At 41.0% G+C, this 18,199-nt stretch overlaps 1 protein-coding gene across 1 annotated transcript in view; it reads right to left on the bottom strand.

The window, feature by feature from the left end:
• The window catches only part of ttv (exostosin glycosyltransferase 1 ttv), a 504,257-nt gene that overhangs the window by 13,933 nt on the left and 472,125 nt on the right, over positions 1–18,199 (bottom strand). Inside the window, exons 6-9 of the mRNA XM_065233387.1 lie at positions 5,449–5,703; positions 5,103–5,390; positions 4,798–5,042; positions 3,850–3,921 (exon numbers count right to left, since the gene is read on the bottom strand). Of these exons, the coding sequence (XP_065089459.1) occupies positions 3,850–3,921; positions 4,798–5,042; positions 5,103–5,390; positions 5,449–5,703 (860 nt within the window). The remainder of the gene's footprint in view (positions 1–3,849; positions 3,922–4,797; positions 5,043–5,102; positions 5,391–5,448; positions 5,704–18,199) is intronic.

Consider the following 18,199-nt stretch of genomic DNA (forward strand, 5'->3'; position numbering starts at 1 on the left):
GCCGGTGGTACAGGGCTCTTTCGAACAGTTTTGATAACCCTGAGAGAAGGCTGATTGGTCGATAACTTGAAGGAGAGCACGGATCCTTCCCAGGTTTCCGGACGGGTATGACTTTAGCTGACTTCCAACACGAGGGGAAGTAGCCAAGTCGGAGGCACAGATTAAAAATCATTGCCAGATGGTTGTAGAATGTGCAACTCAAGTGTTTGAGTTCCAGATTCAGGATGTTGTCGAAAGCTGGGGCCTTCATGTTTTAGATGATTTGATAAAGGCCAACAGCTTGTCAGCCGTAATATCGGATTCCTCTGGAAAAATGTTAGGAATCTGAAGAAGATTGGTTGCATTTTCAGCAACCTCAGATTTATGAGGGCTGACGATGTTTTGTCCGAGATTATGGGAGCTGACGAAGTGTTGACCTATCGCGGCAGCCTTCTCTTCTAGAGTTATCAGATGAACCACTGGTTTGCCAAAGTTATCCAGTGGGGTCAGCGGTGGAATGGGTCTTGGCTTATTTTTAATGATTTTGGTTAGTTTCCAAAAGGGTTTTTCACTATCTAGGAGAGAGCGAATCCTGTTGGTTTTTCGAAAGGACGTACCTTATATTGTAATCAATGCATTTGATCGTTGACTTGGCGTAACTGGTACCTCGCCCACTCATGCTAACACCACTTTCAGGTAAGGGAGATTCTCCCTATCTGATGGTAGTGTTAGCATTAAAGCCCTCTTGTAAAAGAATATACGACTGTCACCACAAAACTCCCCGCGCTTTGGTCAGATAGCGTATAGGGTGTCGTTGTGCCAATTTGGTCGGGCACATTTCGAGTATGAGAGAGTGATTGCAGTGTGGCGTGTACGGTAGACTGATGCAAAATTTGACTTTTTCGCTCCACAGTGCTTAAATGGTTTCAAATCGGGTCCTGATTAGCCTCCTAAAGTTACAACTAATTTGGTTAGAAACAGACTTCGCACAAGCCATTTGAAGTTTACTTGTAAATTACTATGGGAATTCTCAACTTTTGGTTCATTTCCTTCTAGTCTTGTTCCATATTGAGCTGCGAAACAGTTCGATAGCCATTCTTATAGAAATTTTTTTCAGCTACAACTTTGCTCAAGATCGTTTCTATGTAAAACGAGACAGGACAAAGTTATTAATTATTTAAGAGATTGGTAAACTTATGACATGATCAAGCAGATGCTCTGTAGGCAACACTGTATTTTGCAGTGTGACATAGTAGCCATGATTTTTGTGTCCTATTCAACGCCCCAGAAACACCAATGTTGCCTGCTGAGCAGTTGATTGAGCATGATAATAAGACATCAGCGCATTGAACCATTGATAACTTTCGATCCTTGCATTTAATCAAAAAGTGGTCTCCGGCAAAGTTGTAGCTGGGAAAATTTCCTACAAGTGCAATTGAAAGTTTTTGAAGCAGACCGATATGGTGAATTATTAGATACACATGAACAAAAATCATGGTTTTACCATAGTAATTCCCATACAAACTTCAAATGGTTTGTGCCATCTCAGTTTCTCAACAAATGGGTCCAAATTTTGAGAGGTTAATCAGGAACCGATTTGGAATCGTTTGAGTATTGTGGAGCGAAAATTTCAAATTTTGCGTCACTCTAGTGTACGGGTATGTGGGTGATAATATTATGTTTACGTTAGGATAACGCTGAAAAATTGAGAAATGTAGGGGAAATGCATGTAATGTCGGCCTATATGTCCCTAATTTGGGCCCATACATATATTCAGCAATTGACTAAATTTTCAATAGCGACCAATAATATCCATTAGTACCGTCCCAATGACGCGTTAATCTAGATAAAATTGATAAATTACAGATTTTCAGCGATGGGCCGAATCTTAGATCCATAGGCCAACATTAGAGCCACTTCCCCTATCGCTTCAGTTTGAGAAGCACTTCACTTCGCAACCGATGAACCATTCTGACGGTCCACATTACCGTGCGTTTTGTGTTGGCAGGGTCCAATGTTGGACAGTTTGATATTTATAAAGTATCATCAGTTAGAACTGTATTTTGAGCTTTATCTCTATACATTCGTAGGTGTTTCTTAGAAGATTTTCATGTTGGTGTACGCTGATTCAAAGAGTAAATGGTATTAACATTGAGCTGTCCATAGTTGGGCGTTGCTGGTGGTACTTGCACAACATTTCATGAGAGTACCAAAGTAACCATATAATCACAAAATAACTTTTAATGTAGGTTTAGAGTGAGACAATGTCACTGAGATATGGTTGGTTGGGTATTCACATGACTATTACTTTAAAATGCTAATCCTGGTTGTATCTGTTTTTCGTTTGTATGTAACACTGTTTGATATTACTAACCGCACCTAGCGTTCATTCCGGGTGGTGAGCAAACCTGAAGAAGAAGAAGATGACCATGTGCCCCTTCTCGGAACGAGCGTATTTTTGATGGACCTGGTCTACGATTCAAGGTTGGATTCTGTGATGATATGTATCACAAAAAAGATAAAATAAGTGGCACGATCTTCATCGAAATGTAAGTATTATTGACAATAATCATAACAATCAACTCGTATATACATTGAAATACATATATAAAAGGGAAGAGACAACAGGGCGTCCGATTGAAGCGATTTGGACGGGGAGAGTGGGAATGCCAACTCCCTGTTGATAACATTTCGTGGATAAAGGGCGGGCTCTTCTCCCCACTCATTGGGGCATCTTCCTGTTTGGAGGCTCGTCTTTTTGACCAATTGGCTGATGAAGTTGCTGGAAGGAGATTCTTTATTGTTCCGTAGATGCGTATAGGCGACTTTGTCTATCGATCTACCCAATTCGTTTTTGGCCCTTCATATTTACAGCGACATGTTGAGGACAATCAGAGGTTATTAAGCTTGATCAAGACAAACAGAGAAGAGAGCCCACTGCTGTCGGACTTAGTTTCCGTGCTACAATGGGTGGTAAACCACTATCATATCATATCATCATTCGACTGCCACCAAAAAAACTGAAAAAAAGTTGTTCTAATCGAGCAAAGCCGTGCATTTTGACGGTTCGATTGGAACAACTTTTGAAAGACGTCCATACTTTTATTTAGAGGACTTTATTATCATGCGTAGGCGAGCTATCAGTTACACCAAATCAAATGCATTATTTACAAAATCAGGTACGTACGTCCCTTCGAAAAAGTAATCGAGAAATGTTGTGTTTTTGTAGGCTTTATCTTGAAGCTTTTAAACTAAAGCATCGGTTCAAACGTATTATTGATTTGTGACGTAAGCACCAAATCAGAATTTTTCAGGAGAAGCTTTTTTTCTTATGACTAGGCAAATTTTAACCCCAATTCACGTAAGAAGAGGTAAGGAAAAATCATTTTTGGAATGTTGTTCTACCAAAGTCATTTGACTACAAAAACGAGATTTCGGATCGAATTGGTCCAAATCCAAGTTTTTGGCATCATAGGTGCTTTTTGATGCACTGAATATGAAAATATAGAAAAGTGAAAATTGGCCATAACGTCACTTTATTGCCACATGGCAGTGAAGATTCCTGCGCTTAAAACTAATCCCTTAGGTTTTGTTTCACTCGTGCCAGAAAAAATAAAAATAATCGTTTTTGAAGTTCATTAACCGTTTAACCATGTTTATATGATATTTGCTTGTAAAACTGTAACTGTACGGCAATATAACAATCAAAACGGTCAATATGACTGTTCTTTCCTGAACGAAAAACAGTTGTGCGCACCAGCTTTACCTTATGCCGGTCACTTAAGATTCCTTTAAAACTAGCTTTCAACGACTACCGATAGTCACACCACCAATTTACAAATTTGCATCATACTTCAAAGCACTACTTACCCAAACACAGCCGCAAATGTGTTGAGACAACTTTGTCGTTGTATGAAATGATCCGGATCGTTCCAGGGAGATCTGCCGAAGAGACAAACAGGTTAGTTTAGATTGAATCAATCCGAATCCGGGTTTACGGGGGCGCTAGTAAACATGTGTAGGTAAACGAATTCCATTAGCAAAGTTGCACTCAATTTCCTTCTCCCAGACATGGCAGGATGTTGGTAGGTACGTTAGGGAGTGCACATGCAAGTCGAAGAGGAATGCCAACTCTGTGATAATTACAGACTAAGTACATCATCACCCTCTCACACCGACCCGCATCGGGTCGCCAACAGGATCATTAGGTAAATTGATACGAATCGAAACCGACACCACGACAGTCCACCAACCCGTCCAAGTCCAGTCTGGTAGCATTCGCGAAACCCTAACGTTCACATATAGAATAAAACGAGCCAACTAAATCACAAATCCGTTCCGACTTTCCGGGCTTCCGTTTCTCACAGAGCGAGGTCAGTTCGAGAGGACTGGGTGGCAGTGCAATATGCTTCAACCGGTCTGCCGCATAGAAATCGAGAAAGGCTATCATTACTATCAAAGTCACGTCCACTTCACGCTCAATGAAAAGCGACGAAGATCTCGGGATCTGGAATCGAGTGAAAACGTGATAGGGTTGCGTGAGGGGAAAGGGGGAGCGAGTGTAAATTGTGTCCATCTGTTGGGGAGAATGGGAGAATCATCGTATGCCGGTCTCGTTTGGGTATTATCCTTTTACGAATGGGAACGGTCAGTAGTCATTAAGTTAAATAGAAACGGGTCATAGGCGAAGTCTGAGTCTAAATGTTGAGTAAGGAGTCGATAATAGGGGAGAATGTGTGTGTGTGTGTTTGAGAGTTTGTGTTGACTTAACAAGCGTTCATTCGTTCTCGGATTCGAGGCACGGGGCAAGGGACTCACCTCCCGCTTTCCCGATCCTTGTAACCCTTCCGCTGGGTTACTTTAATTGGTGGCTTCCGGGTGACATGCGACACCAGTAGATTCATCAGAATGTCCTCGCAATTGGAGGACTGCTGCACCGTTTTCAGCAGCAGATAGGACAGCCAGTTGGTGTAGAGATAGTTGTAGTACCGATGGTAGAAAGCTGCCCCCGTCAGAACGATCGAATAGTAGTTGGTCCACTTGGACGTGTAGCCCCAGGCGTTCTGGAAAGAATGCAAGATTTGATTAATTTACATTGCAAAATTTAAGTGCATACGTGATACCTTGGAATCGTCCCAGAAGTGCGCCCTCGCCGGATAGCCTACAATGCGATCCGGAAAGTCCTGCCACACCTGGTAGGCAAAGTCCAGCTCGTCGGTGTTGAGGATGGCATCCTCGTCCAGCGACAGGACCGCATCCGTTTCGATGTGCTCGTGGGGGAAAAATCTTTGGGATATGCTGGGACGCTCCTCGTTTGGGCCACCGCTTATCACGTGCAGTGAAATGTGCCCAGTGGAGGGCCACCGTTTTCGCGTAGGCGCTGGCCGATCGCAGGCCCACAGTATTAGAATCTAAAATAAACAGATAGTATGTTATTGCAACTTTCACGAAGACGAAATGCTCTCGTACCTTATCTACAAATTGGCTTTTGGTGATGGATTTGACTAGCTTGTACAGGGCGCTGCTGGGCGTCAGCTGAGCGCCAATCTGCACGAAGATGACCGCTGTGTAGTTCGTTCCGGGCCGCAGTCCAACACCCTCGAGCAGGAACGGAAACCGGTGGGCCGTATCGGAGAAGGTCGGAACGGTCAGCAGGGCGCCCGGTGACTGGTTCCATATCAGTCCATTCCGATGGGGGTAGTCTGGCAGTCTCTCTCTTATAATCTGCGAAGAACGGAACGGAAGGAAAAGCAAACTTTATTATGGATGACAGGTAAAGCGCAGATTGAGGACAGTGTAGTTAGGAGTGCTTTGTCAGATAGCGAGTGGAAACTGCTTGCAATATCTTTTTCCAAGAATAGAAGGAGGATGTCTGGCATCGTTAACTATCTAGATCGCCTCAAGGAGGAAAGCCTCTTCAATGCATATCTTCTGCTTCTGCTTCACTATGCCATGTAGATGCATAGAAAGTTTTGCTGAAGCATCGGAAATCGTGCTACTCACGTATAAGTACGAGCTTATCTCTATTTTTTTCGTTGTTTGGGTCTTTCTCATTGGGGCTGTTCATTAACTACGTAGACTTTTTTTTTGGGATTCTTGATCCCCCTCCCCATTTTTTTTAATTTGTATGGACCATGGATAATTGCCAACCCCTCGCCCCCCTAAACTGTCTACGTAGTTTATGAACAGCCTTCTATGAGTCCTATACTTATTTTAACTTTACGGAGACGGTTAATACCGTTATTTTGATAGTAAAAAAAATAGGGAGTCATTTATTCAGATCTACGTTTCCCATGCCAAATTTAAAATTCTCCCGCATATCCAGACCAAATTCACTCAAATTTGATACCGTTGTTGGGGACCTCAAATGTGGGCCAGGAATTAAATCTAGCAGGAAAAAAATAATAATGCTCTTGGATTGCATCCAAATGAGTTGACGTCTTCGGTGAAGTTTCTAGGATAAATTAGGATGTGCATTTTTAAAGCACCTACAACTTTGTAGAACATTGAAAAACTGGAAAAATTCAATCAAGAAACTTTTTAAGGGGATACTACCAACAGGCATGGAAAATCATTTACATTCATTTCATGCAATCATTTACATTCATTTGCCTCTAACTTTTTTCATCAACAGCAATCCGCAAAATGATGTATATAGCTTTAGTAGGTTTTGTTATTAGCTACAACTTTTGCCCATAACTCAAATGTGTATCTCTTATGCATCAAGAATTAGAGCGGGCAGAACTTGTTACTGTTTTTCAGTGCATAAAATACATTCACTGAAAAACAGTAGTGGCTTGTGTTCGCTCTGGTTCGTCATACATAAGAGATACGGATTTGATTTGTTGACAAAAGTTGTAGTTAATAACAAAACCTACTAAAGCTCCATATATCATTCTGCAGAATTCTGTTGATGAAAAAAGTTACGGGCAAATGAATGTAAATGAATGCACGAAATGAATGCAAATGATTTTCCATGCCTGACTACCAACAATCAATACGAAACTATCGATTTTAATTCGGCTCACTACTTAACTAGCCTATTGGTCCCAAGCAAATCGATTAACCCCATTCTAGTCGAAATTCTAGTACTACACTATGTTTGTTTTGATGAAAGTTTTACAGATAAAATGAGGGGCTCGTGGATTTTCCATTGTTTCGAGGGGTGCATCGATTAGCTTGGGACCGACGAGAGTACCAGAGCTGAACCAAAAAGTTGAGCACGTTTCTTCTGGACCTTCTGGTCTTAGAGTTACCTCTTTGATACTACAAGTGCACGAAGAAAATTTTCGTCTTCGACAAAGTTTTTTTAAAATGACTTCATCTATTTACAATGTTTTTATCCGAGTGCTTATTCAAACCAAACATTTTTACTACTCCAATAAAGTGCTAAAACATTAAGAAACATTCTAGAAGACATTAAAATTCTACACTAAATAGTTTCGTCGCAAAAAGCCATTTTCACCTTTTTTAGATTTCGTCCCACTGTGCGTAGCAGTGCTGAGATTTTTCATTGCCACTGACAGACTTTCGCGTGAAATTGACAAAAAAATTTATCACGTAGTCACTGATTTAAGCTTGATAAGTAAGGAGTAAGAGGTTGTATTCAAGACACAACCGTAGATTTGACGTAGGATTACGTGCTTGACATCGATATTCGGCGACTATGCTAGGGAAACCACTTTCTCTCATCACGGAAACGCCTCGTTTGCTGATTTCAAAATTTCGCATTATCGTGCACGGAATTTTTGGTGCTTTGCAATAGAAAATACAAAAAGCGAAAATTGATTGGAGGAATTTCTTGCTAAAATTTTCCAATCGCGTCTTGCTTTTTTTCTAGCGTCCTGGAGAAAACCTTACATTAATTCGAAGTGTTTCTGGTTAGTTGACAAGGTCATGAGGTATTCGGTTATGGCGAGAATTTCACTTCTCGCTGTTACGCATTTGACCACAAACGTTTGATTGCTGGTATCAAAGAGCTTTGGGAGTGTTATGACTGGCAGCAAGGCGAGCGTACGTTCAATGAAAATTAACTCACAAACATGATGGTTGAGTAGTGCTGAGCTGATGAGGCTGGCGAGCTGTATGTTGTTTGGAACGAGGGTGAAGCGCTCGGCATAGATGGCCCACAGGGACTCACGAAGAGCTACCATAGAGGTAATTCTAAGAACAGAAGGTCCCGAAGAAACGAGCTAAAATTTTTGGCTCAGCTCTGGTACTATCTTCGGTCCCAAGCTAATCGATTCACCCCTCGAAACTTAGGAAAAACCAATAACCCCTCATTTTATCTGTCAAACTTTCATAGCGAATCAAAACAAACATAGTTTAGTACTGGAATTTATACTAGAATGGGGTACGTTAATCGATTTGCTTGGGACCAATAGGCTAGTCAAGTAGTGAGTCAATTTGAAATCGTTAGTTTCGTATTGATTGTTGGAGCTACTGCATCCGATCAGTAGCAGTGCGACTTCTTATCCTTCGGTGAATCGAGGGCTCTTGAGGGCTGCTTGCTTGGAGCCTTTCGTTGTGTACTGGAGAAAAATGTACCACGCCACACGTCGAAAGCACTGCTGCTGCTGCTGCTGATGATGACGACCAATCGGACACCACCACACACGGTGATTGAATAAGCACCGTTCGGCGAGACCGGATGGAATTCGATTTTGCAATCTGTGTTAGGGAAAGCGCTTTTTGCATGCCATCGGTGATAATTTTGATCACCATTGCAACAGTTGGAAATTTTTGTAATTTTCAAAAGTGAACTATTGAAAATTGATAAAGTGTTCATTTGAGCAGATTGGTAGAAAAATTTCGAATCGATTGGTTTTTTTTAGAATTAAAATTCATCCGCTATTGACAGACGAGGCTCGGTAGCTCAGTGGTTACCGTTTCTGCTTACTGAGCAGAAGGTCGGGAGTTCAATCCCAGGCCCGTCCCCTTCCTTGCAATTTTTCACTTTGCCTTATTCTATACCCACTAGATTTTAATGAAAACAAATTCTTCTTTAACACCGATCGCATCACTTACCACAGTGTGGGTCCTGATCTAAAAATAGAAATTGGATGAGTGCGCGCGCGTGTGTGTGTGTGTGTGTGTGTTTGTGTATTATAATCGCTCTACCAAAAAACGATCCCTGCGTGTGCGTGCAACCTTTCCCCACATCCAACATCCCAGTGATTTCTCGTGGAAGCGCAGAGGATTTCTCGGTTTCCTTCACAGCGAGTACCACGTCAACACATTCCTTCCCATTCCCTAGTTGACCTGCATTCGGACACGGCCGGCGCTGGTATTGCTAAATATTAGATCTCCAGTTCTTACACATTGAGGATGAATGTTAGTCCCAAACATCATCTGTTGGTTCTCTGTGTAATTGCAGCTGATCTGGTAATAACAGAGCAGCAACCGTGGGCGGTCAATCTGATTTTTTTTTTGATTTTTAAAATTCATCCTCTATTGACAGAGTTATAAGTTGTCAAAACCTGACCACTTTTCGTAACGCGGTTGATTTTGGTTTTTTTTTTAAATTGCACCCCCAATATGTTGCCAAAAGACGTAATCCTACGTCAAAAAACCTTTGTCAAAATCTCATTAATTTTTTCGTCAATGACAAAGATTCATCTGGCAACAAAACGTTTGATTTTGTGCATTCTGTGTCACATTATTGCTACCCAAGCAGTTCAGGACGTAGATGCTTGTTCACTTTAACGGCTCTATGTAATTTATTTGCTCAAGTTATTTAATTTCGTTACAAATTTAGATAATAAATAAATCTGCACATGTTTGTCACTGACAATTGACATGGTTTGCCTTGACGATGACTGTTAGCTCAAATGATTGACCAAAGCAGAATTGTCAATATCACCGTGTATTGTCGAGATTTTTCAGCAATTTCTTTCCAAATTCTCGTGTGTGTGTGTGTGTGTGTGTGTGTGTGTGTGTGTGTGTGTGTGTGTGTGTGTGTGTGTGTTGTGTGTGTGTGTGTACAATCCAACCCCCACTGTCCGGCAGTGTTATTATGGAAGAAAACTGCTTTTTATTACCCTTAAATTAAAGCAGGTTTAGTCCGGGAGTTAGAAGGTGTTAGCTCTATTGCAGCTCCAGTGACCCATTTCAGAATGCCTGGTAATTCACGACCACTCCGAGGTCACTTTTACTTACAATAAGCCCCGCATGTTCACTCTACCTTTATCAAATGGATAATGGTATCATAAACACACTTCCAGATTAAAAAAATATTATTTCCAAATCTGGCACGTATATAGTTTTGAAATTTGTTCAACTGTATTAAATCGATTTGAATGGACATTTCTTATCAATTTTGTTTCGAATACCTCTTGATTCATCTGCTGGCAGCACTTACTGGCCCTTACCGGCGACCAACTCATCTGCCCGCAATTGCAACAACGCCTAAATCTCGAAGCTCTCCGAACGTCCCCTCGAAAATGCAATCGAGATATGTATAAGAACAATCTTCAACTGGAACGTACTCACCAAATCAATACATCCGGGAGCAAATTCCCGATGCTTATTTTTCTCTCGCATACCCGTCGTCGTCGAATGGCAAAAAAAAGGAAACTCGGTGAGCAATTTAGTGACACGGAATTTTCACTGAACATAAACCGCGAATTCACGAATTTCACCACACATAACTGCGAAACACGTTCAGAAGCACTTTTGGTACAATTTCGATCAATTTCTTTCGAAAACACACCAAAAAAAAGTTATAAGCGAGCCAACATCAACACCGATTGTGCCGAGCTCTTTCACGCACCTTGCAGCGCGTAAATAATCTGAAATTAAAAATTATCACTCGCGATGCCACTAATTTCTGGTCCGGGAGAAAATCAAACAACGCAGATCGCGACATCTCTTCTGATGCTTGCAAACATGTTGAATCACGTTTTTTTTTTTCTCTATTCTTAAACTTCCCGGAAAGCGAGAAAACTACCAATCACACACGTATAAACGTCCGGGAGGCAGAGCGCCAGCGATAATCCGGCAATTGCAGCCGAAAACTATGAGAGCGAACGCACGCACAAAACAGAGAACAAACTTAAAACACAACCGTATCCAAAGGCGTTCGAAACTGCACCCGCACTTTAGGTGAATCATCCTGTCGCAAAAAAGCCATGCAGGAGACGGATTCTTCATCGCCTTTAACTGGTTTAGCGCATTGGTCACAGGCGGAAGTCATGCTGACTCAATTTCCAAAAGTGATTTAGAAACAGCGGTGGAGATGCTCTAATACGCAAAGAGGAATTGGATTCTCAAGATCGCCCAATGCTAGACAGTATACACTACAATATGTCTGATTGGATAACTTTTTCACTGTTTTCACAACACAAAATATGCTCTAATTAGACGATTATCGCAACGAACTGCACTTTCCACTAACAACCAGTACAATATTACAGGTATACCGAACGGAAAAAACGAATAACGATAGCCCGTGTGATGAAAAATCGACAAATTTAGCAGCACACAATCACGACGATGTGAATAACAACAACTACTCAGACTCAGAACCCTCAGCAATCAGCAATTTCTTTCCAAATTCTCGTGGAGCGAAAATTTTACTCGTACCCCAGCCGGCACCGCGAGGAGGAGAAAATATATCAAGGGAATCGATCATCACAGTTAGGTACTTAAAATTTTGAATGCTAAAGGTCGCGACAGCAAGGAAATAAATTAACAAAAAAGTTTGAATGGTGTTGACGTCGTGAAATCGTCATTGTTTGACATTTTCATTAATGTTCAGGAAAACTGAACCACAGAAGTCGTCGACCCCGGACGTGCTTTTTAACCTTTTATCCCGTTTCACACTACGATGCATGACAACCAGTTGGAAAGAGATTCAGTTTTGCACTTCCAAGCACTTCATGAAAAGAGGATACAGAAGAAGTGGAATGATACCGAACACCCACCAACCCACCCACCGTTGTTCATAAACAACTGCACAACGAATATACTTGTGAAGCTATTTTCACTGTACCACTTTGCCCACAGTTATTATACTGGGATATATTTCCGCCCGACATGAAACTGCACCGTGTATCTCCCCCTCATTCCCCGTATTTGTTGACGACACTGTTGCACCCCGGATCACACGAACCGGGCATCTGCAGTCAGTGGCGGAGATGAAACGGAACGAACAAGTCCTTATTTCCATCGGCAACAACAACAACAACAACGACAACCCAGTCAGTGGCAGCATGTTTGCGTAAAGTCCTCTCTGCACGTCTCATTAGACTGATTGGTTGTGTCACCGGGCTGCTTCCACCCGGTGAACGAACGAAACTAACCCGTCGTACGTAGGAATCAACTGTATAGGAATCCAATGGCTTATAGCTGAGGGACAGTGTTTGAGTTTATACGTATACAAGTGAGTCAAAGTTAATCAACCAGTGGCCTCATGAATGACTTTTGAACTTTTCGCCTTGTTGCTTTGAGGATTGCAAATTATTTTAATGGATCCCATCCATTTGATCCTTCTCGCATAAAAAGACTGTAAATGGTTGCTCCTGTGAACATAGGACCCAGAAGAGTTCATCCTGATGATTCCAATCATTGATATTGGTGCCACAAAATGGCTCACACTCACTTCGAACGCCAAGAATTGTCATTCTCAATCAGAAGTAACAAGGTCATGTAAACACATTTTCCGATTTCTCCACAGATTTCAGGAGGAAATTTGATATGCTATCTTGCACTGAGTATCACGCTGACACACACACACACACAAAACGGCATTTTTGTTAGCACGCTGCTGCTGCCTTCAGGCGGGAAGGCACAAAACGAGCTTCATTACGGTGTGCGGTAGACTGGAAATGCTGTACGATATAACCTACCACCTCTGCCACCCACAAGCCACAACAACCGACGATGCTCCGATGGAAGAAAACATTTGTCAGATTCTTGCCCTGGAAGCACCTTTACCCAATTTCCTGTGCTCTTTTCTGCGAAGAAATATGAAGGGAAGCTTATTCTTAGACTTGGTAGAAATGACCTCCGGGCCTCTGTTAGTGTGATAAGATTGACAGGTTTGGATTTTGTTCAAAATGTATGCAATGTTCGGCATCAGCACCACGAATGGTTGTGGCGTTATTATGGCAGCAGAGAACCTGCTAAGGGAGCATTCAATAAATGTGAAATTGAGGAATAAATACCCCTCGTTTGACGCGTTGTTTCTAATATATATTGCATTGTTTGACAACGTTTTACAAGCCCTATCTCATTTTTTAGCGCGTGTCATAATTAACGGATGACCCCTAAGTTACTCTGTGGCTTAGGCCTCAGGTAATATCATGAGTGCCCTCATGAGAATCGAATAATGGAACTCTAAGCAATTCTTAGTAAACCATCGTTAAACATTGGTTGAAAGATTGGCTTAGCGTTACTAAAAGATTATGAATATTATGAGCACTCAAGAGCAGACATGTGCAAAATCGTTCACACGCATATAGCATCAGAAACTACCAACGACTAGTCCGAGCTCTCACACCTGGACCCTATTTATCGACCAGCATCAACTCATGGACCGGGGACCAACGGCTTCACTTCCCGGCGGTGGCGCCGACTGGGATTGAACCCAGGCCCTTTGGGGTGAGAGGAAATCACGCTTACCCCTACACCACCGGCGCCGCTGTCCGAGTTGCTCTGCATGGCGAATGAGAACGAACCAAATTTAAGTTTAGTTAACTCATAAATCACATAAAGTGCAGGAACTCAGCGATGAGTAAATTTGCCTCATGGTTTCCTTTGGAAAACCCCAAAAATCTACCAGAAAAATGAGGTAATTGACGAAAATTTTATTCAGTCTAGGAGTCTTACCAATAGACTTAGTGAATCCAATCTTTATTTTTCTCACGTTCGGGAATTTTTTCCTGGAAAAATCTGGAAAAAATGAGGCAAATTTACTCATTGCTGAGTTCTTGCACTTTATGTAATTTAAGAGTTAACTAAACTCAAATTTGGGTCGTTCTCATTGGCCGTGAAATTTAATTTGTTTTCTCTTTAGTTATGACACTACTCAATTTAAACTTCATAGGACATGACTAGTTCATGCCATAAGTGGTATATTTTTTAAGTAGTTCCATATCTGGTATACCTCAGTTATTGACCATCCAGTACAGTAGTTCTCCCAAGTAATTTAACAAATTATTATATGATCTGATTTCTTTCAGTTAAGGTTTTTTGAATTTGGTTTTTTCCTGGTGATTCAGCATAAAAAGATGGGTGTTTGGGAGGGGATAACAGAAAGAAAATGTTATGAATTCTGAGCATGAGCATGATTAACCGCCATGGGTTGCTGTTCTGTTATTTCCAGATCAGCTGTTATTACACAGAGAACCAATAGACGATGCTTGGGACTAGCAATCATCCTCCAAAAACTAAATTGGTGATCTAAAACTAAGCAATACCAGCGCCGGCCGTGCCCAAACGCAGGTCAAGAAAGGAATGGGTAGGAATGTGTTGACCAGAGCTGCCAGGTGGTTTTATAAAAAATCTGTATCCACTCTATTAAAAAATCTGTATTTTCTGTATTGACGATTTTTTTTCTTAATTAATCATGTTTTGTTGTTTTACAAATACAGTGCATACAAAATAACCATAAAAAGTGCTTAACCACCTATTCGGGCTATCGTACTAACCATACGGGATATAATTGCGCCATTTGTGATATCGTCCGTACATATTTATAAGAGTGATATAAAGCCGTTTGAAAATGTATGGAGATTTAAGTTTCTATTCATTATCTTCCTGATAAGCAGTTTTAAATGCAAAAAAGTGCACGAGTTCATTACTATTTGATATTTTTAATATAGATGAATACAATTAATTACATCATTTGTGTGGTAGTTACACCGAAAAGTCGAGAGATGTCGCCCCGCCAGTGCTGGTAAAATCATTTTTGCAGTATGGAGAATATCAGAAAATCCGCAATTTCTTACGAAATACATTTTCAATGCAAGTAAAATGTTTCTTGTATTTAATATACATGCTTATATTGGAAATATTCAATTAATACTGTAAATCCCCATACAATCAAAAAAGTTATTTTGTTTTTATAAATTTTGATTTTTTTTTTCTCAAGCATTTTATAAAAATCTGTATAAATCTGTATTGTAATTTAAAAAGTCTGTGATAAATCTGTATTCTGTATCGGGTCTGTATTAAGATTAAAAAATCTGTATAATACAGATAAATCTGTATTAATGGCAGCGCTGGTGTTGACGTGACACTCGCTTTGATGGAAGCTGAGGAATCCTCTGCACTTCTACGAGGAATCACCTGGATATTGGGTAAGAGGGTTGGGTTTTGTAGCAGGGTTGGATTTGATAAGCGATAAGCTGAATTGATGTCCTAACGATCATATAACGCGAAGGAACTTGAGATTGAACCCACGGTATTTTGCTTAGTAAGCAAAAACGTTTCCCACTAGGCAAACGAGCTCCTTTTTCAATTATCGAGTTGTTGTTATTACCATGTAGTCATATTAACTAATACAGCGATTGATGACTCTTGAATGTGGATGGGTCAGAGATTAGACTCATTTTTGTTTATTTGTGTATTGTATTGTCTAAATGAATAAAACTTAAAGTAAATAGTTACGGTCAACGGTACGGAGAAGGCCAAGTAACCGATGATGAAACACGTCGGCTGATACATTGAAGTCGAACATATAAAAGAAGTTGTTGAATTGCAGTGTTGTCAATGTCACCCGTAAGCAGCTTTCCAGCGAACATAGCTTGATCGACCGTCCGTCTCACCTCTAATGGTTCGATTCCCAGGAGACGGCAACGCTCTCCTACGGTGGCAAGTTGATTGAGTCACGCCAGTTGAGGAAACGAAGAGCATATCTCACAACTTGCGTTGAACGGATTCAATTCTAGTGATCCAGCTAGCATGGAAACCAGCATCAAACAACTAAACTTGAATCCAATAAGGATCGCACAAGTGAGCAGTAGAGTGGCCTGAGGCAAGCGGGTCACGGAACTCGTCGGCAAATTTTGAAAATAAAGCCCAATTGTCGATAAGATCTGGAGATTATGTCATTGTAGTGGATTCTGAAAGTGAGTCTGCAGTCCAAGGTAACGCCGAGATCCTTTATGTACGAGTAAGACAGCGTCTGTAGAGAACATAGTCAAACATGATTGGTTCGATTTTTCAGTGATAGGAAATAATGTTACATTTTTCGATGCTTAGACTCATCAAATTTCTTGAGCACCAGTCAGCAAACATAGTTAACATGTTCTGGAGATCCCAACAGTCCGGGAGACTTTTAATAATTTGGTAGATTTTCGTATCGTCTGCCTAGAAAACGCGGGATCCTGATGGTATCAGAAAGGCGACGTCATCGAAAAAGATCGAAAACAGTAGCGGTCTTAGGTTACTGCCTTGCAAAACTCCAGTTGTTTGAGAAAACATCCGATTCCGATGCGCCAATCTTAATCCATACATAGCGATTCACCAAGTAAGATCTGAACCAATTCACAGCCGTTGACGAGATGCCAAGTATCTCCAGCTTGGCAAGCGGTCCACCGTGTCAAATGCAGCTTTTAGATCCATATACGCAGCATTGACTTGCCACCCTGAATGTTCTATTATTATTATTTAACTTTATTAATGAGGCTTTCAGCCTTGGGCTGGTTCGCCTCCACTTGAATGTTCTACTCAGTAAGCAAAAACGGTCGCTCTAAGGCCACTGAGCCCCACACGATAAACAAGCAATTTGACCATACATTCTTTCAGGACCTGGGACCACATTTTTCTGCTAAGTAAGTCAGGCACTGCAAATGACGATCTTAGAAATCCGAAAAAGTACTTAGACCTTCATTAAGTTCCACTTTCACTCGACGTTCAATGTTTTGATTTGCTTTTTAAGCATTGTTCAGGCTATCGTGCCTCTTACATAACAAGCCTTAATTTAGATAATTTTATCACCCTCTGTTTGGGTAGCTCTTTAAATAAATGTTCCTGTGAAAAAAAAAGATTGCTTGCCAAATCTCAAACAATGTTGCATACAAGTTCGATAGAATGTATAGAAATGGCAATGTTATCCGATGGTGGAGGATTCGCGAAACTCATAATATTTAATTTGAACGATAAATTCGTGTACGGTGGTGTAGTGGCAATCGTGATTGCCTTTCACCCGAAAGGTCCTGGGTTCAATCCCAGTCAGCGCCGCCGACATTTTCTGAAATCTCTGATCTAGCTTTCCTTCGGAAAGGAAGTAAAACCGTTGGTCCACGGTCCATGAGTTGATAGATCGATAGGTAGGGTTCAGGTGTGGGAGCTGCCTTCCTGGCGTCCGTAGCATTGGTATTGGTGATCTCACCATCATTGTCACACCCGTAGCTGATTAAAAGAAATATGATAGAAGGGAACACCCACGGGAGTGAAAATAATTTTACTACCTCTTCTGCCGTAGGCACAAAACCACTATGATTTTTAACTTGAATCACATTCAATTACAAATTTCAACAAAAAATCATTATGCAAATAGAAGCAATAAAGTTAACAGATTCAAGATTATAGATGACATGTACGAAAGATGACATGTTCGAAAGATGGCATCGCAGAACTCCCGCTGAGGTGTCTTCAAGGTTCCATCGAGATCGACAGCAGTCTGAATCCAATCTAATCTAATACAAACGCTGATACGAGAAAGCAGAATGGAAAATTATTAGGTTAGATAACGCGATAGGTTAGAAGGATGCTTGGACATACCATACCAAACGCTCCGAGCTATGGAAGAGTGAATTTAACAATCATATGTGATGTAATGAATGGTTTATATAATATAGTATAATCGAAGGATCGCACCAAATGCCTGCCGATGTTCCCACATTCCTAATTTATAGATTAAAATGGAATGATCTCTCAAAACTGGTCTGCTTGACTGGTGATAATTAACTTTTCCGGACTTTACTATTGCACGATTTTCTTCAGTAGCCCTTTAGCTGCTGTCTGTTGTCCTCCGCCAGACGCTTCGTCTTCATCACACAGTCCGCAACGAACGCCGTACACGGATCTTCGTTCTCTTCTGTTTTCTTCTTACCACGTTTGCCAATCAGGACTAACTGTAGTTTAACCAGCTCTTCTCATTTTAACAAAAAGAAAAAAAAACAAAATTAACACAAAATTATAATAAAAATCACTTCGCGGCTTGCAAAACGACCCAAAGGATCAAGGAATTTTCCATGTCGTAACGATGTTT

The sequence above is a fragment of the Ochlerotatus camptorhynchus genome, unplaced genomic scaffold (genome assembly GCF_037179485.1).
Source record: "Ochlerotatus camptorhynchus isolate MF236.1 unplaced genomic scaffold, CSIRO-AGI_Acam_v1.1 ptg000401l, whole genome shotgun sequence".
Taxonomy (NCBI): domain Eukaryota; kingdom Metazoa; phylum Arthropoda; class Insecta; order Diptera; family Culicidae; genus Ochlerotatus; species Ochlerotatus camptorhynchus.